At 46.9% G+C, this 27,873-nt stretch overlaps 1 protein-coding gene across 2 annotated transcripts in view; it reads left to right on the forward strand.

The window, feature by feature from the left end:
- The window catches only part of LOC139345414 (ephrin type-A receptor 7), a 147,559-nt gene that overhangs the window by 38,786 nt on the left and 80,900 nt on the right, over positions 1–27,873 (forward strand). For both annotated transcript variants that reach the window (XM_070983967.1, XM_070983968.1), the window contains exon 3: positions 868–1,540. In XM_070983967.1, coding sequence (XP_070840068.1) covers positions 868–1,540 — 673 coding nt within the window. The remainder of the gene's footprint in view (positions 1–867; positions 1,541–27,873) is intronic.

Genomic DNA, 27,873 nt, shown 5'->3' on the forward strand with positions numbered 1-27,873 from the left:
GCAGTCGTGCAGTAGATCACAGTACCATCACAGATAATCTGTTTTCACTGTCTGGTCTGCTGTGTGTGTGTGTGTGTGTGTGTGCAAGGTGAAGTGATGGATCCACATTCGGTGCTCAGTTTACTTTCCATTCTGTCAAGTCAGAGTGCCTCTCTAATTCAGATCATGACGTTACAATCATTCATCCACTGGACTAATAATTTATCTGATGAAAAGTTTTTCTCACTTCTGCGTAATGCTGCAAACTGAGAGGCTGTGTGAACACATTTGGAGTGAAGAGGTGTGGCGGCAAGCTGTTTCATTTTATTAAAGAGCAAGGCCTTCTCCATCATTAACGCAGCTTTTTGGGAGCATTCACTCATTGACACTCACAGCCCTCCCCACCTCTGAGCCCCTCACCTCCTAATAATGTTCGTACAGCCCCTTAACTGACGGTTTATCTGACAGGACAGCTGCAAGGGTTGGGAGTGACGCAGCAGAGTGTAGGCAGAAATGTTGAGGAAGCGACTGAGGTCTGACCACTCAAGGCCGATGCAGCGACTTCTTTGAAAGTGCAGTTTGTCATTTCCTCTGTGACGTTATTAAAGAATCTGAGTGGCAGTGCTTTTTCAGACATCCACACGCCCACCATCAGATTATGTCATTAGACGGTTAACCTGCGCTGACTGTGTTCTCTCTTCCTCTGTCCTTTGTCTTGATTTTTCATCATCTCTGCTGCCTCCTGCCCACCTCGCTTTCATTTGTTTTCTTTCTTTTCACTCCCTCTCATTATCACTTCCCTCCCACCTGTTTCCTCTGTTCTTTTAACTACACTGTTGTCTCTCTTCCCATCTTCCTTCTCCTTCTCACCTGCCTCCGTCTCTCCAGTGGGAGGAGATAAGCGGCGTGGATGAGAAGTACAAGCCAATCCGGACGTACCAGGTGTGCAACGTGATGGAGCCCACGCAGCAGAACAACTGGCTGCAGACGGGCTGGGTGGCGCGCCGAGGCGGCCAGCGCATTTTCGTGGAGCTCCAGTTCACCCTGCGCGACTGCAACAGCATCCCCGGCGTGGCGGGCACCTGCAAGGAGACCTTCAACCTCCTCTACGTTGAGTCCGACAGGGACCTCGGAGGCGTGACCCGAGAGGACCGCTACACCAAGATCGACACCATCGCCGCCGACGAGAGCTTCACACAGGGCGACCTGGGTGAGAGAAAGATGAAGCTGAACACGGAGGTGCGTGAGATCGGCCACCTCAACCGCAAGGGCTTCCACCTGGCTTTCCAGGACGTCGGCGCCTGCGTCGCCCTAGTGGCTGTGCGGGTGTACTACAAACGCTGCCTAGCAACTGTCCAGAACCTGGCCGTGTTCCCCGACACGGTGGCCGAGGCGGCCTTCGCCACGCTGGTAGAGGTGCGCGGCACCTGCGTCAACAACTCGGAGGTTGACACTGACAGCCCTCCCAGGATGCATTGCAGCGCCGAGGGGGAATGGCTGGTGCCCATCGGGAAGTGCAGCTGCAGCGCCGGCTACGAGGAGGGACACAGCAGCTGTGAAGGTAGGGAATGAATAAATAGATGGTGCGATGCATGGACAGATGAGGGACGGCAGGAGACAAAGAGGGACAAGAGAGTGTGAGGAAAGCAAATAAAAGAACAAGGCAAAGAGATGTTTGCAGCGCAGATGTGAGGGTAGGAGAAATTCAAGCACTGCTGATGCTTTTCAGTTCTTTGGCAGAGCAAGTGAACATTTCCTCAGGGAAGACAAAGAAACAGGAAATCAGATCGCTACCAGAAAACCCAGCCTTGAAATGAACTTTTGTGTTTTTTGGAGCTATAAAAGTTGCATTTTCTTGAAAACTTCACAAGAATCTTCCAGCACAGGATGATTATTTCTACCTGTATCCAGTTTCCGATTTAACTTGCTTCAAGAAACTGGTTGGCATTGGTTGAAATTATGTCATCTCACTGACACACTGACGTTTTCATGTGTTAGCATTGCACTCCTATAACACTGCTGGACTCACAGTGGACTGTTCCCAAAAAAAAAAAAGGTCAAAGTTGGTGCAGCAGAACCAGATAATACACATATTCTTCTTCCTTATCAAAAGCTACTGCCTACATCACCCACAATGCAACTCAACCGGCAAACAATCCACTCAGAGGTTCGGGCATGTTGTGCTAGTAGCCGCTAATGTAGCCTTTGGGCTGTTAGCCTCAAGCAGACACGAGGAGGGGGCTGCAGAGGTCTGGTAAACTTCTTTCTAACGCCACACCTCCAGATGTTTTTCATTCTCAAATATTTTCAAGCATCTTCTGCTTCAAGTGACTTCACGCAGCTCCCACGGGAGCCCTGAAAAGCTTTACGCAGTTTCACAAATGCAACAGTGCTCCCCAAACCTGTAAGCAGACTTTGATGTGTGAAATCAATGGAGCTCGCCTTTAAGGAAATAAGACTTTTAAGACTCAATAATAAATGAAAATGACTTGGTGAGATGAAGATTTCTGCAGTGAAACAGAAGAGAGGACGGCAGGCGAGGAGAGACGGGAGAGCAGAAGAATTCAGAGATGAGAAGCGAGGCTGCTCATATTGTAGAGAAGAGGAGGACAGATTAGAAGAACAGAAGGAGGATGAGAGAGAGGCGAGGTTGATCCATATGAAAAGAGACACATGAGCTGGCAAGATATTGTAAGAGTGAAGGAGAATAGTAGAAATAATTGCACATGAGCGCGGAAGGCAAGGAGAAATCAAAAAGGAAGTGCTGTTAACAAGTGCTGAGACAAAGAGACGGATACAGAGTGGACGTTAGTTTTCACAGCCAGACAAAAGAGGCGCAGAGACGCCTTTCTCGCTCCATTTCGATCCACGCCTGCTTCTGTTCAACACTGACAACGAGCAGCGACGTTACCTTGTTTCAAGTGTGCGTCCATATCGGCACGTGTGGCGTGCTACGTGAAGCGTAAGGCCGAGCGGTCCGGCCGGCTTTGTGTGTGTTTCTGTGCGAGTGTGAGCACAATGATTAATGCACTCTTTCTTCAGGTGGCCGTGCCCTATGCAGTTTGACCCCACAGGCTCGCCTCTAACATTTGCATGCAGCCTAAATGCCTAAACACGTCCGCGAAGCATTGTCATTGTGGGTGGCGTGGGGGGGGGGTCGCACTCTGACGTAAACACAGAGGGACAGTATTGGAGTCTTTTGTCACAACCCATTGCTCATACAGCAGCAGCAGTTTGATTGCCTGACTGTTGCTGTTAGCTTTCACACCACATCTTGCATTGTTGTGCAATGCCACGTGGGTGTTGTAGTCACCGGACAGCAGAATGCCTGCAATGTAACGGAGGGACAGTTTAGTAGGAGGGCCGAACTCTTCGCAGTGAGCCGATGTCGCTGCATCTGATCGCTATTATTGGAAATGGACTTCTTCTGCTTTGTTTTCTTTTTTTTCTTTTGGATTCTGTGGGTGTGACATACAGGACTGACTCACAGCTGTGTCATTTATCAAAGGTGAGACACTGATCACGTTTTCCGACACGAGCTGATTGTGTAAGTATATGTAAAACGATGAAATCACCTAAAGAGGGACAAGGAAACAATCTGAACGATTGCTCCAGTTCTCCCGTTGATGCACGCATTAAAAACAGGAAAAAGGAGCGTAGACGACAGAAAATGAACAGGTTAGAGTGAAAAGAAGACCGCTTGTGTAGAGGCAGTGTATGAAGTACCATTCAGTGTTGGAGGTGGATGGATGCGATAACGGAGGAAAGGAGGTTTGGTGGAAGGTTAATAGCAGATGTAGAGCAATAAAGACGAGGGGTCAGATGTATAAATGATGCACAAACCATCTCCATACACCGCTCATAAATGAGCATTCATATAAGAAAATCCTGCAGTGAGAGCACGCACAGCTAATGCAGTTTGGACAATTAATCACACTAATCCTTTCATTTCTTTTCATTGAACCTTTGCATTGGAGTCTCTTCATACAGTCTGCTCTGATAATGGTGCCAAAACTAAGTATTTCATTTCATTCTTGACTTTTCATGATGAATTGGAATATCATTGCAGACGATATGCTTTATAGATACATACGATGAAATAATGATAAAGCGTAAATGGACACAGCCGTGTGCAATGACAGCTAGTCTGGCTTTGTTAGAGAACACTGAATGATGTGGAACAATTGCGCCTCTTCTTTGCCGTTCCTTCCATTGACAGGTCTAATGGGTGGTGGAGAAGGCAGCACCATTGATATAAAATGCATGTCCATCCTTTTATGGCCGCCACGGGAGTTGAACTGAGGCTGGTTCTCATGCGCCCAGTTCTTTGGAGATTTACCTAAGAGAGCGATGCATACCCACAACTTTAAATCTGACAGATGTAATGAAAAGAATGTGTATGCATTAGTTTGTACATGCGCAGAGTTTAAGTCAAACACAGAGATTTCTGCATGAGGTCCAAGACGTTGTGGGACTGTGGTGTTTAATACAACAAAGGCGAAAAAGAGGCCGACAGAAGCAAACCTGCAAATTTAGGGGAAGGTTTTTTTAACTGTGTTTTTTTAACATCGGGCAAAGTTAATGAGGAGCTCCTCCAGTGTTAACAGCACGTTTGCTTCTCCCAGCATGCTGCACCTCTTCTTGTTTTATGCAGATCTGCATATTTTCTAAAGAACACAGCCGTGTTTTTAGAGGGACCGACAGCTGATCACAAAAGTAAAAAGTATTAGTAATAAAGTTGGTGGAAGTAGCTATGCCAGTTCTAAATCATGCAGAACTTTGGCTGCGGTGCAGAATTTCTGGTTCTACAGTAAGTGTTTGACAGTTGGAGATGAGCACTGCTCACTGATATTGGCAGTCGGTCTGCGTGCAAACAAAGTATGTGTTGCTTGACCTGTTTTTTGTAATTACCAACAATGCTTTGGTTTTTTTTCTTTTTTATAACAAAAGCCGAGCTGAGGACAATAAAATGTGCCGCACAGACAAACCCACAGACACTGAGAGCAGAGAAGTGAGGAGCAAAGTCAGGAGACACCAGACAGGAAGGTGAGGAGAGAGAGAGAGATGTGGGCTTTCTAACAGTGACTGGAGGAGAAAAACTTTTGAAGGAGAAGCAGGAGTAAAGGGAGAACAGGACAAGCCAGGCGTGTTGCCAAAGGAGCGAGCAGACAAGGATGGTGAAGCCCAGTGACAGCACCAATGAAGACGGGAGATACTGTATCTTTGGTGCTCGACCTTCCCTGGCTGCAGTTTAGCAAGTAACAGTGTGGTCTGCGAGGTGACAGGGCCTGTCTCTGCCCATACACACACACGCGCACACACACTCTTCCCTGTAGTGCCTAATTTCTCAGTTCAGCTGTAATGGTATGAATATGCAGCCCCAACCTCGACATCTCCCACTGCACCAGAGCTATTGATCAGCCGTAATGCTCCACTAAACTGAGGAATTGCGCTGGGACTGCTCGTACACACATACAGTAAGGACGCACACACATTCAGCAGCACGCTGCGGTACGTGCACAGCAGACACACACACACACACACTTGGGCTGATGTCATTCTGTGTGGAAGAAAGACACTGAGCCTGTGTGTGATAGAAATGGATAGCGTGATTACAGCGTGTGCGGCGGGGAGTTTATGTGTTTTTGTGTCACAATCACGCTAATGTGCGTGCGCTCGGAGGACGTGCATTACTGACTGCCGCGAAACAGAACGTAACGAATGCAAAGCAGGCAATCACATAAGCATGATGTTCTGCTAATTTCTCTGTGTGCTTTTCCACAGTTAGCGCAGCTTCTGATCTATGTCTTGTTTCCTCCCGGCTCCATTCGTGTGACTGAGTGAGTGCAAATGCACTGAGCGTCTCGGTGCAGGTCAATAATATTGAATAGCCTGTGAGCAGCTACTGATAATGGTGCAAGCAGATAGTGTTGTGCAGTAGAGAAGAGGATTATTACCACACGCAATCAAACAGTCACGTCAGACTACACTGGATTACTGGATTACTGCGTAATGTTCCTCCTTTAACCTCTTCTGATAGGGCCAAACTTTAAGAAACTGCAGATTGACTGGAGATAATTTAACAAAAGACGAAGGCTGTAAACATGAGATGGTGGTTTTAATCTTACTTACTTTTTGGTTAATCATGTATACTAGTTTTCGCGCTGCTTCTATAAACTGTGGTGAGCTCAGATTCACACCAAAGAATAATTCAGCGAAGATTTTGAAACAGCGAGAGGCACCGCACACAAATTCACTCATAACAACAGATTAAATGTGGAACAGTCCGTTGCCCTGGTGCATGCTGGGATGCTTTCCCACATGCCTAGCAGTGTTTGTTATTTCCTTCATAAAACAGCAACACGAAACAGTCGTATTAGATTAAGAAACAGGCGCAGGAAACTGCCGAAATGTCAACATGGAGCCAAATCAAAAAAAAGCGTGAACGGGCATTTAATTATCACATTGTGTGATTTGGAATTCAGTTGCAAATGATTTAAAAGACGCAGTTAAGTGGAAAGCAGACAAACACAGTCAGCTTTGGAAATATTAGCATCCACTAAATTAGCCCCTCAGATTCTCACTTCTCCTGCTTTGTGCAGAATATCTAATTGTAGAAAAGCTGAAACAAGACAACACATGTGGTGTTAGAAGCCTATTATTCCCAGCTCTCCCTGTTTCATCTGTAAAAATCCAAAATAAACTATAGAAAGAAGGAACGAGTGGAGAAATCCTGGCATCTGAAGTGAATGAGAAAGGCTTAATCCCCTGTTGCTCCGAAGGCTGCGAGACTGCGGTGGCACTTGACCAGCTCGGAGTTGTGACTGAAGAGGAGTGTAAATGTGAAGGAGGATGTTATTGAAAATCAGCATATGTGCCCAGTCAGCTTGCTCTTGTGTAATAAGAGGGAATTAAAAACAGAGCCATTAGAAGTGGTCTACTGTCGCTGTACGTCTCGACCCCGCGTGAATTTGCGCCGCACGTAGCCGCGGTGATGAGCTCACGCGCGCTCTCCGCTCTCATTATGAAATGCCGCCAGCAGGAACAGACCGAGGGGAAAGATAAATTATGTAATAATTCACCTCGCAAATGCTGCGTTTCATGTGTATTTGTGTGTTTTTCTGTCACACTCACGCGCTCCATCCTGTTCTAATTAAGGCAGGCTGCTCTTTCTATATAATTACTGAGTGTGGCGCATGCCTTCAGCAGATTCTCTGATTATCTCTGTTGTTTGCTGCTCCACAATCCGGCTGCAGGCGCATTCACCACCCTGCTATTCCTTCCTATTGCCCCCCTTCCCTCTGTAATTTACTTCACGCCTTCCCTCCCCTCCCCTTTCCCCCTCTCTCGCGTCTTTACTCCCCTCACCCATATACCCCCCATGCACTCCCTATGCTGCCACAGAAGTGTGCACTTAATTTCTACCCCACTGATCTCAGCGGTGCTTCGCCACTTCCTCTGCAGCCTCTGTTAGTTTGCTTTCTTTCTCTCGTCCTCTACCTCCTCATCCCCCCCCTTTTATTTTCCTCCCTCCCCTTGCTCCTCTCTCTTTCCCCCCCACCCTTCTTTTCAATATACCCTCGCACATGCTGTTTCTGTCTCTCCAAACCTCTCTCCCCTTGCACCCTGTGGGGACCATGTGGCAGGGGGAGACGGGGTGAGGCAGGGTGAGTCAGGTTAACAGGCTGAAATCTGCTGGAGAAGCTCGGAGATTTATCTGATGTGTGTGTGTGCGGAGAGAGAGACTGAGTGTGTGTGTGTGCATTGGTGTGTGCTCAAAGTTTGGCACCAGTGCCCGATCATATGTTTCTGAAGTCGCTCCCTCTGTTCCGCTCATCTTCCCCTCTGTCTGTTGTCACTTCTTGTCATGTCCTCCCTAACTCTTCTCGTCTCAGACAGAAGTCGCCTCGTATTTTCTCTCTTTGACTTTTATTTTCTTGAGCCTTCCCTTTTCCCTCGTTTCCCTTCAATTGATTTGTGCCTTTATACAGACACCCCCCCCCCCCAAAAGCCACTATCACTTACCGTCCCCGCGCTCCCTCTCGAGCGCCTGACTCCTCTCCTCATTGGCCTTTCTCTCTTTTAACACACTTTTTTGTTCCACCCCTCGTCTTTATACCAGCTCTCCCTGGCTCGGTGCCACCCTTGCCCATCTGGTCCTCCCTCCGTCCCTCTCCATCTTTCTCCTCTCCAGCCACGTCACCAGCTACTGTTAGTCATCTCTCTCCCCGGCTTTCATGTTAAATAATTTACATTCTCCTGGGAGACAGACGAATGTGTTCTTCTGAGCTCAGCATCTGATGTATTTATTTAGTCGGCCTGCCATACAACAAGTGGGCAGGCAGCATAAATACACGCTCGGTCCAGCAAACACTTGCACACGCTGATATAAATGCAGAAACATTCCCACATAGACACACACATGCCTATGTGTGCGTGCTCTCTTGCAGAAGGAGCATTAAAATGTCCCTTGGTTATTGAAAACGTGAGCTGGAGGGAGGCCAAGCATTCACCAGTCATCCTTCCCCTTCACCCAGGGAGAATGATGCAAGGAAAGAAAGAAAGGAAGCAAAGGGAAAAAGGAAGCAGAGGACATTAAAAGAAAAAATATAGGAAGGGATGCGCAGGGTTGCAGGAAAGGGCGTCTGTTAGCTGTTCTGCATAAGAACCGAATGCATAAAATATGAGCTGTTAAAGCTGAGGATGATTTCAAAGGTGTGCAGCGGCAGTGTGGGGAGATGGGAAGAAAGAGGGGAGGACAATGGGGGGAAAACACAGGAGGAGAGGAGTGTTGGATGAGAGTAAAGAGTGGCTGGGAGCGAAAAATGGGAAAAGTTAAGAGAACAAAGTGGACATGGAAGAGAGAAAGAAGCGCGGGTCTCGGTGCGTAATGCGAGTGGAAGAGACCGAAGAGGATGGAAATAAGACAGGAAGGGAAGAAGACGAGGTAACCGTGGCCACAGGCGGAATCAGTGACAAGGGATAAACCCGCAGATTCCAACGTACCTCCCTCCTCCTCCTCCCTCCTCTCTGCCTCGTCTTACCGCTTTCAATCTTCCGCACCGGACTCATGAATTAAACACAGCCGACATGAATGCATCAAAGTTAGAAAAGGTTGGCATTCAGCTTAATCATGTTGCTAACTCAACCGACATGACAGCCTCATTTCTCTCTGCCTCACTCGTGACCGCTGAGCTGAATCAAACATTCGGTTAAGGAGAGAAATGCCCCGCACGAGAAACTCCGGGACACGAGGAAACGACAGCTTTGAGGTTCGTAAGGCATAAAAGGAGATTATTGAGACAAATAAGGCAGCTTTGTTCCTCGTCATCCCTTTGCTCCTCTGCTTGCTTTAGTTTCCAGGAGTTTTACACGTCGATAGCCACAGTAGGACCACCAGAACATCACCAGGCACAGCACCTGTGGTTGCGTATAATATGACTCACTCCAGGAGCTGAAATTAGTTGCTCTCATTTTAGTCGCTCATGATTAAATCATAAAGCAAAAACCAAGTATAGTGAGAAATGTAATGTATCCCTGTGGGAAACTTGTGTTATTCGTCAGCCAGTAGAGATGACACACAATAGAAATCAAAAAGGAGCAGTGAGGGAAGATTAACAGCACAGGCGATAATTGCAGCACCAGTTTTCCCTCCTCCTGGGGGACGCACTTAGCCGATGGTGCAAGAAGTGCGTTACTTCTGCATAATGATATTGTGCATGTTTCCAAAACCATCTATCTCCGAATTTGGTGATTTTAAATTTATACTCGTGTGGGTTGAGAACATTTCTCCTGCTTCTTAAGCTAAATAAACAGTTTAAAAACCTGTCATCTAAAAAAATACATCGCCACAAGGCTGAAAACAGAGTTTTCTCCGCTTAGCTCATAACAAAATGGCTGTTTTGGAGATGAGACGGTGACCAAAATCGAGAAAAAAACATCAATATGTGACATAACACCTGTTGTTAAGTTAATGGAAAAATGTGCGTTGCTGTAAATACGAAGCCTGCACATGATTATTTCTTTACAAAGACAGAAAATAACGACTGTCTTTTTAACCCATGTTTTAGCATCCAGTCACATGACCTCTACCCCCCGAGGGTCATTCACACTCGTGACTTTGGCCCACAGTCGCTGACAGAAAGCCCAGTCTGTGAATCCTGGGTAAAACCGCTCTTGACACACAAAAGGTTGGGCGAGGACAAGCTGCCGTCTTAGCCTGACGATAAGTCTGATTATGTCAGACTGTGTAATTCTTTGTGTCCTGAAGCGACGCAGCAGAGGAACGCTGGTGCCCAAGACAGCTTACGAGTGTTTCCAAGTGTGTCATGCAGGGACAATGTTTAGAAGCAGTCACACAGTTCTCTCTCTTGGGCTCCAGGGAGCAGAGTAGGGAGACTGGGAATGACACAAAACCTGTCACAGATGCACACATGCATGCGACATGGCTGCCGTTCACATGCATCAGCCCTCCTCTGTTACATATAATGTACTGCAGGTGAGAAGGCGCTGTTGAGCAATTGCCCTGCTGTCCCACAATCACCTCTCTCCATCCCCATTCAGCCTCCACTAATAACTTTCCACCTGTTCAAAATTGATGTGGGATCAGTCCATAGATCTGTCTGCCCCCATTTAACCTCGGCGAAGCGTGCTCGTTCCGTCAGAATGGTCGAAAGGCATCGAGCGCGGCGGCGTGCACGCACGTGCTTATTCAAAAGCAGGTCTTAACAGGAGTGGCATTAAAGCGGTAATTATTTTAGGCGTGCAGGTCTCACTGTGGTCGCAGGAGCCAAATGAAAAATTATCTTAAATGTATGAAAGAGTGTGAAGTCAAAGGTAACTGGATTTGCCAAATTCATCTTGATGTTTTGTAATTTGAATTCGCTCCATCTGTTCTCTTTATTAGCGGGGATTTAAATATTTTTACATCATCAGTGCAGTCCTGCAGACATCCCACCATGGATGTGTTAAGAGACCTGGACCTGGCACAAGATTGGGGTCCATTGATTCCAGTAAAAGTTGCTCAGGTGCGGACAGTGAAAAAGGTCATTAGCCTTTTATGACGTGAAGCCTGTAGATGATGTGCATTAGCCCCCATCTACAGCCACTTCATGCATCTCGGACGGATTGGAGAGCTGTCCAATATTAATAACAGACCAAAGCGCGTCTGAGTAAGTGCTCTTGTCCTTTATTAGAAATATCACTGGCATTGTGCGTTTGCACAGTGTAGGTGTGTGTTTGCATGTGACAGGCTGCGATGCCATCACTGTTTGTTGCTATGCTGCGTATGGAGCTGTGTGTGTGTGTGCGCGCCGGCTGTTGTCTCTGTATTCACAGCTCTGCTGAGGGGCCTGCGGTGAGGGCAGAGTGTCCGCCCCCCTGGCTGCACAGGGAGCTTGGCATGTCAGCCTGTGCCAGCTTGGTTTTCCATCCCCCTGCCCTCCTCATCTTGTTGTCATTTGTCATCACCTTCCCCATCACGCCGCCTCCATCGTACACACCGATAATGCATTCAAAGGCACATCCCGGTGAAAATGGATGGCATTTCCAGGGACACCTGCGCCTTGGTGCTCCAAATCCTCCTCCCCCTTACATGCAAGCACGTAAATGCACACGCCCACGCATATGCACGTAAGTGTACACCGGGATTTCTTGGACACGTGCATTTGCATATCCACACGCTCGTATGCAGGACATGCATGCCCACGTGCACGTGCAGAAGCAAACAACACCACATATGCGTGCTCAGATACGGGCTTACTCCCACTCTCTGACAGGCTCATGTGCGTTATTTGTCCATAACCCGCTCCATCTGTTTCTGTCTTCTCGCCGAACCAAAGCCTGCCTACTGCTCAACACACACATACACACACACACACACACACACAAACACATGCACACATGTTTGTCCCTCTATCCTTGTGAGAACACTCATCGACATTATGCGTCCCTCAGCCCTTCCCTTAACCATCACAGCTACATGCTTACCTAAACCTAATTCTAAGCTAATCCTTAAAACCAAGTCTGAACCCTCAAACAGCCCTGTGAGGGTCTGTCCTCACATCCCAAAAATATCCTCACTCCCAGAGTCTAAAACTCAATTTTTTTCTCACAAAGATAGCTGTACAAGTACACACACTCACACACACAGACACGTGCACACTCGCGTTGTTTTGATGCATCATCATGCGTAGCTCCACAAACATCTGTAGTCCTCATATTGACTAGACAACCCATAATCCCCTTGGATGGACAAGCTCATTAGCACTCAGAGGCTCACACATCACCGAGCAAAAACATAAATCTAGCCATGCACTTTGGCTGAATCTCTTTTTATATTCTGGTGGAGAAGTGAGGGATTTAGTGTACGCGCTATATCAATAATTGTAGCGTGCTTTCTTTACACACATGGCCGTATCGCAGGTCTCTGGTGCTTTCTCTCCCCCCTCTCTCTCTCTCACACACACACACACACACACACACACACACAGTGGGGAGCAGTGTGAAGTGATTGGCATCCTGAGGCGAGTGTTATGGGTGACATTTCCACTGTGCTGTGGTGTAGAGGTGGCCTGCAGAGCCTCTGGTCCACCGGCACACTGAGAGATTGAGTGTGAGGTGGGTGGAGGGAGAGAGAGAGAGAGGATGGCAGACGTGGGTTATTGCATATACATGCATGTGCAAAGAGACAGTCTGATACACACACCTAAACCCTTAAACCCGTTTCATGTTTAGCCGAAAGTACTACCCTAAAATGATCCTCACCTCAGCGCGGCCACCCAAGACACAACTCTTCACTCACAGGAGACTTGAAACTCAAACGGGTCCTCTCAAGAGTAGCAAAGCAGGACTGCCCAAAACACACGGGCAGAAATTGAGAGATGGCAGCTTGAACGTTTCAGAGCTTTCTTGTCTTGGCTTGATGAGGTTTAATTTCCTGTGATGTCCAAACACCGCTGAGCAACAAAGAGGAAAACTGGCCACGCGATCTGAATAGAAAGTCTTTTCTGAAAATCTTTTCAGAAGTGTCTCTAAAGGATACAAAAAAAAACTCCCAGCGCTTCAGTGTGTGTTTCTCTGTCCTCCTTTGCTTCTCCTGCTCCCGTCTTACTTTTTGCTTTTGTCTGTATTCTACACGATCTTAGTTAAACACTTGCAAAAATGCTCGCATGCTCTGCTGAAACAGCCCAGACAGATTCCTCCCTCCCTGCAGAATCACACCATCCTCGTCCCCTCGCATCTTTTGCAACAAGTGGATGCAAACATTTGTGTATGCAGGCAGCCTCCATGGGCTGGGCGGGTGTGCGTGTGTGTGTGAGGCAACCTTGCCCACTTAGCATACAGGAAGTGTGTACTATTTCATAGCACTGATGCAGCTTGTAATGCATCATCTTTTATTATAGCGCATACTTGGTGACGCTAATGCTAAAGTGCTTTAAGCTGCACTTCCTCATATAGCCACTAGATGGTGGATCCAAGAAAACTTGGAATGTAGGAAACTAATTTAGCCTCTTTTGTAATTGTTTCCAAGGTTTTAAATTGAGCTTATTTAGCATGAGCTGACTGGTGCCCACAGCTGATAACACTGGGATTGCGGTAAATGCTAAAACAAAGTGTAACGTCAGAGAGGACTCATAAAGGCTGCGAGCTGATTCACTGATGTTCATTATGCAGCAAAGTTTTCTAACATTAGCCAAATGAATCTACTGGTCACACCAGACCAAGTGAGACCCGGGCTTTAAGACCCTTGAGTGTGCTGAAGTGAGGAAGAGTAGTTTTATTGCTTGTGAATTAAACTTTTCATTTGCTAGAGGAATATTGAAAGTGCTTTTGAAAAGTTCCACTGTTCCACACTTTGAGGTTTAAAGAGAAGTCTGCGCATCAGCCGTGTGCGCTTGACTGACAGATGCCTCAGCCTATCACGGTCAGTCATGGTGGTTGTCACAGCTTGGCTCCACCCAGGTTTGCTGCTCTTTGGCCAAATTTGGATCCTCTGCATCCGCCAGTTCAAAACATGCCCTCAGACACCTCTGGATGATGCAAAAGTCTTATTTTCACCTCTTTTCATCCATCAGTGATCAAGCGATGCCCGTGCACAAATAATGACCAACATGAAACCGCTGGCCGGGTCGAGTTTGCGCGATGTGCAAAGAGCTTGACTTTCCCTCTTCCCTCGCTCTCTATCTCACTGCGCGTCCCTCTGTGTGTTGCGTTGCTCGCCATCCAGAACAATGTAAATCTACTGTTGAATTAGTTATTTTCCCTCCCTATCATCCATCGCGCAGGACACACTGAGAGGGCGGAGTGCGGAACAGTGAGCCTGTGCGGTGCAGTGAACCGTCGCCGTGTTTGCACAGATTGAAAAATCAGACACAGGAAAACACGGGTTCACACATGCCTGCTCATGCACATTTCTGCCAGGCAACACACACACACACGGGACGGCACTCATATGCATGCAGAGAATCTTGAGTTATCGCTCGACCTGCTCATGCACAACATACATGCGTACACACACGCATGTGTAATATCTACCTGGAAAAGCACAAACACACACGTATGTTTGTCAACAGAGACGCTCGGCGTTCCTCCTCGTTACGCATGGACACTCGTTCAAACGACGTGTTATAGCTTATATCTTATCTTTTCCCTGGCTCTACTGTATACTGTGCGTTTGTGTTGACTTGGCACCGAGAAGACTCACACACTCAATCGATGGCGTGTGTGTCATGTGGTTTTAACTGGCCTTGCCAGCAGTGATGGATGGCGTATTTATGAAGCCCCTTTCCGCGCTCTGGATCAAGGACTGCAGGCATCATCCAGTCGGACTGTGAGAGAGAGAGAGTGAGAGAGGGTGGATCAAGGGATGACGGAGGCAAGGGTGGAGGGAAGGAGGAAGGATGGAAGGCTGGAGGGAAGGAGGAGACGGCAGAACAGAGGGATTTGGGGATGGAAAGAGAGTCGGGTGGGTGGGGAATGAGAGAAACAGGGCCGCCTGCTTGGAGGGAAGGTCATAGTCAGCAGGGAGGGCTGGAGTCCTGCTGAGCTAGGGACACGTAGCATAGACACACACACACACACACACACACACACACACACACACACACACACACACACACACATCATTTTTAAAACAGTCCCACATCTTGTGCGTCGCTCGCTGACAAGCATTAGTTACCTTTTCAACATTTTTTTTTTAACATGAAACACACAATAAAGCTGAAGACGTGAGCTGTCAGCTTGTTATGAAGGTGTGTGATGGATATTTATTGTCTCGCCAATTAACTCGACAGCTCATACCTTCAGTCGTAACGCAGGCGCGTGCTCGCACACACGCACACATGCAAGCAGCCTCGCCCCGCACTGTTTTTTATTTGCCCTTCCCCGCCTTATCTCATCTAGCCAGCCTCATCTATGCTGTGTCGTTACTCTCATTTGGCACAAGGATAAATCTCATCCCAGTTTATGAGGCAGCAATTGTAAGGCAGATAGAGGTAGATAGACCAGCCAGTGAACTATTAGACGGAAAGACAGATGGGCAGAGGAGGGACAGACGGCGAAAACAAGCAGACTAGCAGCTAAATAGCAAGATGAATAAGCAGGCAGGGGGACTGTAAGACAGACAAGACACACATTTGCTTGCCGTTAGAGAGAAAGACAAACATTTTGCATGACAGGATGGAAGCAGATCTGAGTTTTGGTTACTCAACCTTATCTCAGAGTGGAGTTCCTCTGGAGGCTGAAATGATCGCAGCGGCTCAGTTGGAGCTCAAAGAACTGGTTATTAAACTGGAAATAGACAGTTTTTGTCTTCCACTTACTGTTAGGAAGTAATGTTGATTGCTCAGCATTTAGGTTGGTCACCTATGAGCCTCGCTCTCTGTCCATCAGGTACAATCTGCCTGGAAGAGGAAGGCTCTGTTTGTGGCACAAAGCAAGTGTGTGAACTATAGTTAGTAGATCTCTACAAGCTAAAGAATGACTCGACCTGATTATCTATAGTTTAAGTTCTGACTTTTATAACATTTTGTATTGGCTCCAGTTCTTTCCCTTTACCTGCTGCCTGTTACCCCTTAGCTTCAGGGGAGGAAAAATGTGTATTTTAGCTCAATCAAGCCAAAGCTTTAACTCCAAATTCATTTGCAAAATTAATTTTGCCTCTAAAGCTGCTATTTACAGCTTGGAAGGCCATGACTGAAAACCTGCATATGCAATAGTGCCCTGTCCCTGGCCACCAGTGTGAGCGTTTGCAGCCAGAGAGCTGTGCGTGTGGGAGGCCAGCTCCAAAGCCACTCTGGCAGGCAGCGACAAAAGGCAGAGCTTGCTCTTGATTTCCTGAACGACACACCTGCTAGCTGTACAGTTACAGTTTCCTCTGCCTTTAAAAGGCTGCCGCTCTGCATGTGGTATCTGTAAGTGTGCTGGACGGGGGGGGGGGGTCTGTGTCGCAGCTGTAAGCGGCAGTAAATGAACTGCAGGCTCCTATTTCCTCCTCTTCATTCATCCTTCATCCTGTAGGTGCCCATCTCCTCTGGGATGAAAGTGACGCAGTGGGATCAACTGTGCGACTAGCAGAAACGAAAGGAGTGGCACATTGTTCGAATTTTTCTCAAAATGTTCTGTTCTCTTAAAGATAAATGCCCTCTCTCGTCAGTTCTCACAATTAAATTGAAATGCTGAGCTGGCTGAACTAATTGAGCCTTTTATACTGTAGCTTTTCCATTTTTTGTGTTTTAAATGATTATCCTGTGTACCCTTAGGGACTGGTAATTTTTCAGAATAAAGTGGATTTAAAGTGGTATACCCCTTAGTATTAGAAATTGTTTTAAGTAAGCCTCATATTTACGCAGTATTTGATAGTGCTATTAAAGAAAAGTGCCTCCGATGCCCTCAGTCCCACTGGTTTATTTTAAAGAATTTGACCACTGTGCCAGGAATTAGTCTGTGCCGGCGCAGCAGATGACTTTCTCTCTGTCTGCCAACCTGCCGGCTGTCATGGAGGTGATGTCCTCTATCACGACAGGACAAATTGACCTGGCCCCCGGGCCTGCCCGAGGGGACACTGCTGACTGTTCCTGTACCGTCTTCAGGGGCTGTCATCTGCGGAAAAAGCTCTGCCAGCACATCTCACTCAACCAACAAGGGAGAGCACACTCGAGCATAGTTTACAGTGAAATGTCAGGGAGGAGTATTCAGCATGTGGTTTATTTCCACAGAAATTTGAAAGCAGGTAGCTTATTTATAGTTTCTTTCTTCATGACAAAATGATTTCCTGGAAACATTTATGTTCTTATAGGGAGCAGCGTTCTTAGAGAGTATTCTTTTTTTAAGACACACCCAGAAAACCACAGTATTTATGTAAATACATTTAGTTTGTTGGTAGTTGCTGACTTCTAGTTGAGCTTTGTTGAAGAACAGTCACGCTCTTAATGACTTGGCAAAGAGACTTTCAGCTATGCTGGATTGTTGTAATGCTGAAACGAGCATGTTTAGCTGCTGCATGCTGGGTAAAGGTGCTTTCACACCTGCAGTTTGGTACATCTGGTCGTTCCTGCTCACACTGACTTTTTACAAACAACAAAGAGGGCTAAACATGAAGTTACGCAGACTAACAGGTTGATAGGAGAGCTTTAACGATTGGTGGGGAAATCAAACTCTGGTGACTGAGAGAAGTTTATGCAGCGTGTTAATGCTTTGGATGTGTACGTTCTTTGGTGCCACAGAGAGCTCAGGAAGAAATAACTGATCATAAGTCGTGTCATGAGACTGCAGATCGACCACATGTTACGAATAATGACTAACAGGTAGAGACAGGACGACAGAGAGGTGTCTTATACAGTAATGATACACAGCTTATTACTGTTAGATTATTGTAAAACAAGACCTGACAAAGAGCACGTAGTCAGATACAATTACAGCTGTTTTAACTGCTTTTTCTGGGACATGACTCACTGACATGCACACGTTACATCAATTACACAAATCAGTTATAGTTTCATTTCTCGAACAGATTTCATAATCAGCAGATGGATTTATTAGCAGTTTAGCTTCTGAAATCATGCTATCGCATGTCTCCTGTCGTAAAATCCTTTGTTTGCACCTGGAAGCGGGCCAAGACCCACCTTTTTCAAGCTGTCTCGGTGCAATTGTTTGTTCCATTTTGGTTTGATTGACAGCTTTCACACCAGCCCAAATGAAGCTCACTAACCGGGCAAACGCAGCAGGGTCTGTTTTAACTGAATCTAACTGGTCTGACATGAAAGCATCCAAAATGACTCTGGTGTTATAATTAGCACCAAATTACATAGCCAAATTATACATTTCCAGAGACCTTCCTAAAACAATTTGGCAATCTGTCCACTTCTAGGAAATTGCTGGGACCATGACATCAAGCAGAGTCAAAAAATCTTTTCTTTTTTTTTTTTTTTGTATTTCAGTCCAGCTTTATCCTCGGCCCTGGCTGAATTTTGACTAGTGGCTCTGGTAGTTCTGCTAAAAGCAGGCTGTATTTAGTAAATATGTGTCTCAAAGCGCAGACAGCTTTAGTGTCATAGTTATATGTGTATTTGTGCGTGTGTCTTGAGGGAGTCGTGTTTAGCGGCGGGCCTGCTTTGGCGTCCCCTCCATCTGTGTGCTTTGTGCTATGGTTCCCCAGAGGCCCTTACACACTCTCCGATGGAACATCAGAAGCCTCCACCTGTAAACACTAGCATCAATAATCTCTCTCTCTTTTCTCTCTCTCTCTCTCTGCTGGCTGACTGTTGTTTATGTGCCTGTAAAATTCAATTAGGCTGCAGGGGAGCGGGCCGGCCTGCATTACTGCCTGCCAGGGTGACATTTCATTTGCAATGAATCATGGGCCAGAGGAGGACCGGGCCGGCGAGCAAAACAACCCTTCTCCTCCTATCTGTCCCCTTCTCCTCTTTCCTTTTTTTCCAACTCTGTGCGTCTTCACTTACTTTACACCCTCTCCCCGTTCCTCCGGTGCATAAAACCTTCTCCCCCTTTATGTCCCATCGGAGGCCCGGCGCTGAGAAAACCTCCAGGGCTCACTCTTCTTTACTGTCTGCTGTCCATGAGAATGTAGTCGTGTATTCAGCGACGCTTTTATTTTGTCAGTCTTTGTTTGTCTGCTTCTCTTCCTGCTCCTGAACTATCACTTTTCTTACAATGGTCACCTCATTTTTCCTCTCTTCTCCACCCTCTCCACCTTATGATACAATTTCTGCATCACCTTCCTTCCTTTCTTCTCCAGTCCTCTTTCTTCAGCTTCAGTCAACATGTGGTAGACCTTCCTCCTTTTACCTTGTTTGATTGAGACCAGGACCTCCACATTTCAAGCCCTCTTCAGCTCTCAGCAAACCCCTGGTTATTAGCATGATCTCTTTGCCCTGCAGGAGTTTCTAAGAGCAGGAGCTTGTAAATCAGGAAATGATGGATGAGAGTTTCCCACTCAGCATGTAAGCCTTCTGACTGCATTATTTCAGAATAGGTTAAAAGAAAAAACCTGCTTTAAACCACAGAGAGAACTGTTAGATGTGCTCATTAAAGCGATGTAAACAGGGAAGAATGAATGGGGTGGCATTGTGAAAAGCATGCAGTAATGCTCTAAATTAATGCACAAACTGTCTCTCTGATTACACAGCGAAGGGATTCAACATAAATCAAGGATAAACTGCGAATAATCTTATGCAACGCCATCCTCGCTGAGGAGGTATTAGTGTCACCCCTGGAAGCGTGCTCATGAAAACACACCAGCGCTCTTGTAGTTTTGAATTCAATCTACGAGAAACAGGCCTGCGACTCATCTTGGGTCCCGTCCTGGAATTTCGGGGAAACCCAGTGTGGACTATTAATAATGCATGTTAAGTGCTCTGATTTTAGCCCTGGTTTGCTCTTTTGTTCTTTCCCTGAGTACAAAGTTTGGGTTTTATTTTTGCTTGTTTGTGTTAGTCGGGATAGGAGCGTTTTTGGCATTTCTATGAGGTGCTGTCTTTTGTTTAAAGTCCCTTTAAATCTGAGTTTTAAGTGCATATGATTTTGTGATGCTGCAAATCATGGTCCAGTATTCAGCTTACACGTGCGACATGCACAGCGTAGATATCCTGGGAATGGACTTTTCAGTAGGAGACATCTTGTGTCTCGTTAGAATTTTAATATGTTTGCAGAGTGTTTTCCTTTTTAAAAATGTGTCTGTGATCTTTAAACAGGCCGTGGTCACATACATGTACCACGTAGCCTGTTGACGAGCTGCTCTTTGCTGATCTACACACGCTTGTTCTCACTTTTGATGAATTTGTCGACTAACTTCTTTCCAGTGAAGAAAACCACGATTCCCCAGAGCTCAAGGCTCAGACTTTTCAAATCTTTTATTTTGTCTGAAAAACAGTCCAAACCCCCAAAATATTGCGTGTACGGTTACATAAAGCAGAGAAACCTTTGTGAGTCCAAGCTGAAGAAATATTTGGCTTCTTTGTTCGTGACAGATGATGGAGCAGTTATCTGAAGCGTCCTGATGATTGATTCATCGCTCAACATTGTTGTCCAGCGTGTATCTCTCAGTGCGTTCTGAGATGTCTTTTATCCACGCCGCAGTATCTGACAGTATCTCAACATTATTTACTGGATTAGCGACAGGCCTGCTGAGTCCCTTCAGTCTTCTGATACTGTACCAGACACTGTGATCGCAGAGCGTCTGTGTTTGCGAACAAATGCATTGATTGCCATACGCTTGAATCTTGGGCGCATGAGTTGTGTGTATGCTGATGATCAGTTCCTATAAGATACTGAGTGCAGTCATGAGCACTTTATGCTCCTATGAAACTGTCCAGCGCCCAGTTTAGCAGCCAGGTGACAGCCATGTAACACAAGAACGGCTGCGTTAAGGTTGTTGGGTGAGGCGGTGAATTTGCAGAGTGAAAGCGGTATTGCCGGTGTGGGGTGGGGGGGTTACTCCATGTGACACCTCCGATAAGGGCAGCTCAGGGAACAAACAGTAAATTCTCCCAGAATGCATTACATTTCAGCAGGAGACCGCAGCTGACCTTCAGGTGTCAGTATTTGCATGTTATCGGGCAGGTCTCCGCCTGTGATGGTGCACGTGTGATTGTTCCCTGAACTCCACCAGCTTAAAATAAAATCACATTTTATATTCCAGGTGAGATGCTCCATGCAGATTGCTTTTATAATGCATTTATCGCCATTACACACACACACGTGCATACACAGAAATACACACTTGCACACATACAGTTTTACTCTCTCTCTGAACACACACACACGCGAGCACGCTAAACGTCCACAGCGAGTCCGTCCCCGCTCGCAGTTTAGGGATGAGCCCCGCAGGGAAGGTGATCTTTATTTAAATCCAGTTGTCTGCGCTCACTCCTAATCTCCTCCCTCAGAAAGAGCGGATTTCTCTGCTCTCCTCCGCTCGCTGATGTGATTTACACCAGGAGGGGGAGGGAAGAGATGGAGGGATGAGGGAGCGGTGGTAAAAGTGAGTGATGGGAGATGGATGGGATGCGGGGAAATGTTATCCGTCTTTAAAAGGCTGTGAACATGAAGGAGAAGGACTGCAAATGAGAGATCAGGGGATCGTGTGAATCCACTGGGAGAGAATACCACGTGTTTGTGCGTTTGTGTTGCTGTTGTGTGCGTGATGTTGTGAACTGCCATTAAGCATGCAGTGGGGACGGCATCCCCATTAATTCATATCATGCCATTGATGCATTGCACATTAAAAATCACTTCCTTATGAATCATAACTGGAATGCAGAAGCGTCTCGTCCATTGAGGACAAATCTCTGCAGATCTCGTCCTATAGACATCACATTTGGAGGTTTAGTATCAAAATAATCCAGGTGATTATTGTCTGTGCATCCATGGTTACAGTGCAATTTAATGTAATTGTAGCATATAGCACGTACCTCTGCGGGAGGTGGAGCAGGCCGTCCGTTAATTGCAGGGTTGGTGGTCCGATCCCCAGCTCCTTCTGGCCACACGTCCACGCGTCCTTGAGTACTAACCGCTTAACTCCAAGGTGCCTCACAGTGTGTGTGTGTGTGTGTGTGTGTGTGTGTGTGTATGTGTGTGTGTGTGTGTGTGTGTGTGTGACTCTGTGTGTGAGTGGGTGAATGAAAGTTTAAAAAATGGCGTTTAATGTCAAGCCTGTCTTTAAACGATGCTCACACGTCCATGTGTGTGTTTCCCAGGACAGCACACTAAAAGGACTAACTCTGATTGGTTTGTCTGGCTCTCAGAGAGTGTGATGGATTTTTGCTCTTAATGAGGATTATGGATATTTCCCCCCATCATTTATACAGGGAGCACATGAGGAAGAATTACAGAAAAAGCTGTTTCAGCGTACGTACAGGCTTTTGGCTGTTGTGTTAACAGACACTGTGAACCCATCCAGGGCTATTTTGGTGAGTTTTTCCTTATCTGAATCGAGGGTCTGAGGATAACGGGCGACGTTTGCTGTACAGATTGTAAAGCCCCCTGTGGCGACTTGTGATTTCTGATCTTATCACGGGAAATAAAATGACTCAACTGCTTTTAGTCTTTATACAGATATTTGCTGAAAATGTTTGGGAAAAAAAAAAACATTTCCAATTATAGAAAACTTTTTTTAAGATGCTGCCCTGCCACACGTGCCACACATTTGCTCTGTTTGTGCAATCATGACTGTATGGAAATATGGATCGGATCAGTCAGTCGTTTCCACCTAGAGGGTTATTCCTGCGTGCGTTACTCCACAGCTCTAATTAAAGTTTGACGGGCACTCTGGGTGACGCGCTCAGCGTGCGCTCCGCTCTGCGTTGCCCAGGCATTCTGCATGGCCAAACAGCATTACAGAGATAATTCCTATTACTCCTTCCACCAGGACTGTTCTCCCCCTCGAGTTTCCTTTCGACCGTTTTGTCTCTCTCTCTTCTCGTTCGCCTGCTCGCTCGCTCGCTCCTGCCCCAACTTTCTCTCCGTCTCCGCCAGTTTTCTTCACCCTTCAGCCGTTCTTTCTCAAAGACAAAAAGTTTTCCACCCCTGTCTGAGGGATTGGATCGATCCATCCTCAGACCTCCCACCGGTGTCCTCGACCGCTGGGCTGAACCATTAAACTCCACATGGGGGGATTACGCCTTGTTCCTCTCTGTCTTCCCCTTGACTTGTCTTCCTGTGCTTCCCCACAGCTCCCCCATCCCTCCACCCGACACTCTGATACCGCCTGATCCTCTCCGTCCTGCTCTCCATCATTCACGCCTGCTCCTTCTCTTTGATCGATACCTTTGCTTCCTCTCCACTTTTCTTCCCGCTTGTCTGGTCTTCTCCCATGCCCCCGCGTCCTTCAGCTGCGGTGTGTGTTACGTCTGTGTGTTTGTCCGTGCCCCCCCCCCCCCCCCCCCGCCTCTGCATCTCACAGGGGGGAGATGCCAATTAGTGCATGCGCACGGCATACTTCAGCTGCTGCGTCTGTGCGCGCCATATGACTTTGTTTCTGTTTCATCAGCTCCTCATGGTCAACCGCAGCAACATACATGCACACAAGTTAGAGAAGATTAGCGTGTGTGTGTGTGTGTGTGTGTGTGTGTGTGTGTGTGTGTGTGTGTGTGTGTGTGTGTGTATTCGACACTGCGACCCAGAAAAGCCCGCCCCCCCGATAGGGTGAGTCAATACACAGTGTGAAAAAGGCAATAACCCCTGGTGGCAAACCTCTTATCTCTTATCTCTTCTCCCCCTCTTTATCTCCCTCTTTCTGTCTCTCCATCTCTCTCTCTCTCTCGCTGTCGCACTGCCTCTTTCTGCCTCTCTCTCTCCACCCCCCCACACTTCCACTCGTGCGTGTCTTTGACCCAGAGGACGGCTTGTAAACACCCCTGGTAAGAAGAACCAAACAAAACACACAAAGTGAGAGAAAAGAAGAAAAAAGAACAAATCGATAAAGGAGTGAACACAGTAGGTTGACATGGTCGAGCTCTCAGGAGAGTGTGTGCGTGTGTGCACGCACGCGTGTGTGGATGAGAGCAGCTTGTCAGATGCTGTTTGAGTCCAGAGTGACGTGTGCTGTCGCCTCTCGATCACAGCCACTGACATGTCTGACAGATGATGACAAATGTAGATCAGACGCACATACTGTACAGACAGATAAAGGATATTCATTCCGTATGCGTGACCGGTCACTTCGCCCTGACATCACTCTCTCTGTGTCTTCGCACACTCTGTCGACTTCCTCGTCCGTCCGTGTGCATGAGGTGTGGTGTTGTGGGATTTGTGTTTTCCTCTAACCCTGCAGAACTCTCCATTCCTGCTGCCCTGCTCCCTGAGGACACATTTGTCACTTTGTCATTTGTCATCCTGGAGTCCCCACGGCTGGCCGGCCTCAGTGTGTGTGTTTGTGGGTGTGCGTGTGTTTTCTGTGTGTTCTGCTGGACACGACACAGCTGCAGCCCTCATCCTGGCCTCATTACTTCACACTTCACCCCTCTCCTCCACATAATGTCCGTCTCCCCAGCTTCCCCTCGTCACTCTTGGCTGCTTCTCTGGACTGCTCTTCTTCCCCGTCCATACCTTTCTCCCTCTCGAGATGTTTCCTTCGCGTGGCTTTCTTTTCAAGCTCTTGTCATGTCCAAAATGTAACCTGGAGCAGGCACACAGAGTCCATGAGGTTGAAAATAAGGGGAGTGAAATGCATCAGTTAGCCCAACAGTAAATTTATAATTATGAACTTCAGATTGTTGGTTTAGCAGCACATTAGCATCAGACAGCTACAGCGACTGTCCTGACATCTGTGCCAATGTGTTTTCTGGTCTTTTCTGAGGGTTTGCTTCAGGTGTTCAACGTCGACCTGTAACCATGTTTAATTTCACATGTGTACATGAAGATTCATATGTCTAATTATTAAAAGAAAGTGAGTGTGATTAGAGAAAGCAGTAAGAGCAGTCACAGTTGGGCGACGCTCTTTCCCCCTTAAAAGCGTGTGTGTGTTTTCACTGCGCTGCTGCAGCCTTTACTGCGTCATCTGGAGCTGCTGAAGCCTGTTGTCTCATTGTGAAGCAGCGCAAACCCAGCAGGGAGGAGATCAAGGTGTCCTGTTGCAGGACGAGCCTCGCACACGGCTAAATCACCAGTGATAGCATCCTTTCATTGACAGTGCTTACATAGCCATCGTGTTCTGTCCTGCTCAGTATCACCTAACCCAACATATAAAAACCGAAACAATGCGCCACCATGTCAGCGCAGATTTGTCTGTATTTGTGTCAAACAATCATTGTGTCGTTGTCCAGGCCGTTGGAAGCCAATGAGTCACAGGCAAGCGTCATAAGCTGTGACGCCAGCGGCTCTTTCTGACAGAACCCGTCAGTATGCTAACGGTTAGCTGTCATGCTGAAGGGAAAGTCTCTCAAAAGAACTCCAGGAGGCTTACTCGCTCCTTTGTGAAGTACTTAACGACGGAAATGCTGCGTGCACTCAGTGGCTGTGCTATAAGTCCTCATAAAACGCCTGTGGTGTGTGCATAAGTGCATACGTGTGCTGGTTTGGGGGTTTGAAAACAATGGTCACCTTGTGTTACTGGCCTATGATGGCTAGCTTGGATAGTGATAAACTAGCTGCTGTCAGTGGCAGAGCAGCTGAAATCTCCAGAGGTAAGTGAGAAAGCTTTTTTTTGTGATTTGGGTGAACCAACCCTTTCGTTCTCCCCTCATTCACCTCTTTTTTCATTTGTCTCTCTGTCTTTCACTGTCTTTGGACATAATTTATTCAATCCAACCCTTTGCCCCCACGAGAGTGGATGACATATTTAATTCATCACTGCATGTTTGTGTGTGTGTGAGAGCTCATAGAGCATTTATTGCATTCGTATTATGATGAGGTAGATGTGTGTGTGTGCGTGCGTGCGTATGTGTGTGCATGCGTGTGCATGCCGCTTTAGGCTACCAGGAGTGGAAGAGGGAATTGGGGGGATTGTGATAGAAGAAGAAAGGCCCTGGCAACCCTAAAGAACAGAGTCCCCAGTGGACACACACGCAAACATCTAATGTCTTCCCATCTCCTCCTATAGCATCACGCTGCCCCGAGGCACAGAGTCAAAAACTGTACGTACAAACCACAGACATGTCCACACGCTATGTAGAAGCTTTCACAGACACACAGAACGGCATGGGGCGTATATGCTGCACACACGCTATAGATTAGCATTCATGCATGCACGGGGAGTCACCCCACCTCCTCCACATATAGCCTCGGATCCTCCAATTACCCAGCCATACACAAACGCTCATACACATCCCAGTTTTACACATGTAGTCCCAAGATAGTCATTGTGTATTCTCAGCGTCGTCATGCTGTCTTTATCTCAGCTGAAGCCTCTTCAGTGCCGTGCATGGTGCCTGTCACAATCCCTTCACCTCAGCGCCAGTGAAATCTTCCCAGGAAAAACACCATCATTAGCTCCTCCTTAAGGGGAGCGCTCCGCGGGGGGAAAATAAGCGGGTTTTTACATTTGTTAGCCAGTGCGCGAGCTGGAATTCCTATTCCACTCAATTTGAGGAGTGAAAACAAGCATCAAAGCTTATCGCTGGGCTCGAGCTGTGGCCGGAGGGCTCTATTCTGTGCTCGTAACTCTCGCTGATCTTCTCTCAATTGATTAAAGAAGCGGCATTAGCATCCTCTGAGCTTCCATTCTCAGCTGTGAGACAACAAAAGAGTCGTCGTCTTTGTGATTCATTTTACAGCCGTGACTGGCCGTGCATTTTATCATGACCAAGAAGCGGCTGGCCGATTGCATCAAGCTGTCATAATGACAGTGGTGCCATTAGCGCTGGCTCCATACATGAATAAGCTTGGCTGTGTGTACGTGTGAGTGTGAGCACAAGGTTTATAGACCATGCTAAATGTCCCTGGGATGTGAGCCATGTCATATGGCCTCTGTCTGTCTGTCTGTCTGTCTGTCTGTCTGTCTGTCTGTCTGTCTGTCTGTCTGTCTGATAAAGCGTGAAGATAACAGTGGCACTAGTCAAGGACGCACTCCTCTCTCTGTCTGTCTTCCTCCTGCTGTACACATTTCTGTCGTCCTCTCCTCATGCTTCGTCTCTCGTCTTTGTCTCTCTCCGCACCCATCTGTCATCTTTTGATCCCCCTCTCTCGGTTTTTATTGGTTCTGTCTCCCTCTCTTTAGCCCTAATCTTTCCTCTGGTTTCCCACTGCTCTTGCTATTTTACTTGGCTCATTCACCGTCTTTCTCTTACTTTTTATCTCCCGTCTTTTGCTCATTTTCTCTCTTATTCCACACACTTAGGTGTACTTTTGGTCTGGGGCGGTTTTTTATGGTTCGGGCTGAGACCCTCTGTTCCACTTAAAGGGAGACTATGTTACTTTGAAAGAGGAAATAACCCAATTTTACTCTTAAAAATGAGAAGTTGACTTCATAGGCAATAAAATTCAGCTTTACCCAATGCATTACGCAGGAGTTTTCCTTCCACAGCCTGAACACAGTTGCTTCTATTCTGCAAGTTTATGGAGTCAGGCTTCAAGGGAAATTTTAATTTTATAGCAAACAACAATATCTTAGACAAAAATGTGCATCCAGTTCTTGACCAGAGCCAGACTTTACCGCCCAACATCAGTGGACAGCCTCACTCTGAAGGGCCAAAGTAGAGACAAATGGTCATGTTTTTGGGTGTCTACTGTGAATAGTTTGTTTGGATGTCCACATACTTTTGGCAGTGCAGCGTATGTTCATATACATGCATGCATTCATTAGATGTTTGTACATTAGGACGCCTCGTATATGCAGTTATGAATTTCACGGCAGCAGCAGTTTAGCATGGGCCGTCAGTGATAATCCTAATGTGAGACTTCATTGATCCTTTAAGGGGAAATTCTATCTCAAAGGTCAGG

The sequence above is a fragment of the Chaetodon trifascialis genome, chromosome 17 (assembly GCF_039877785.1).
Source record: "Chaetodon trifascialis isolate fChaTrf1 chromosome 17, fChaTrf1.hap1, whole genome shotgun sequence".
Taxonomy (NCBI): domain Eukaryota; kingdom Metazoa; phylum Chordata; class Actinopteri; order Chaetodontiformes; family Chaetodontidae; genus Chaetodon; species Chaetodon trifascialis.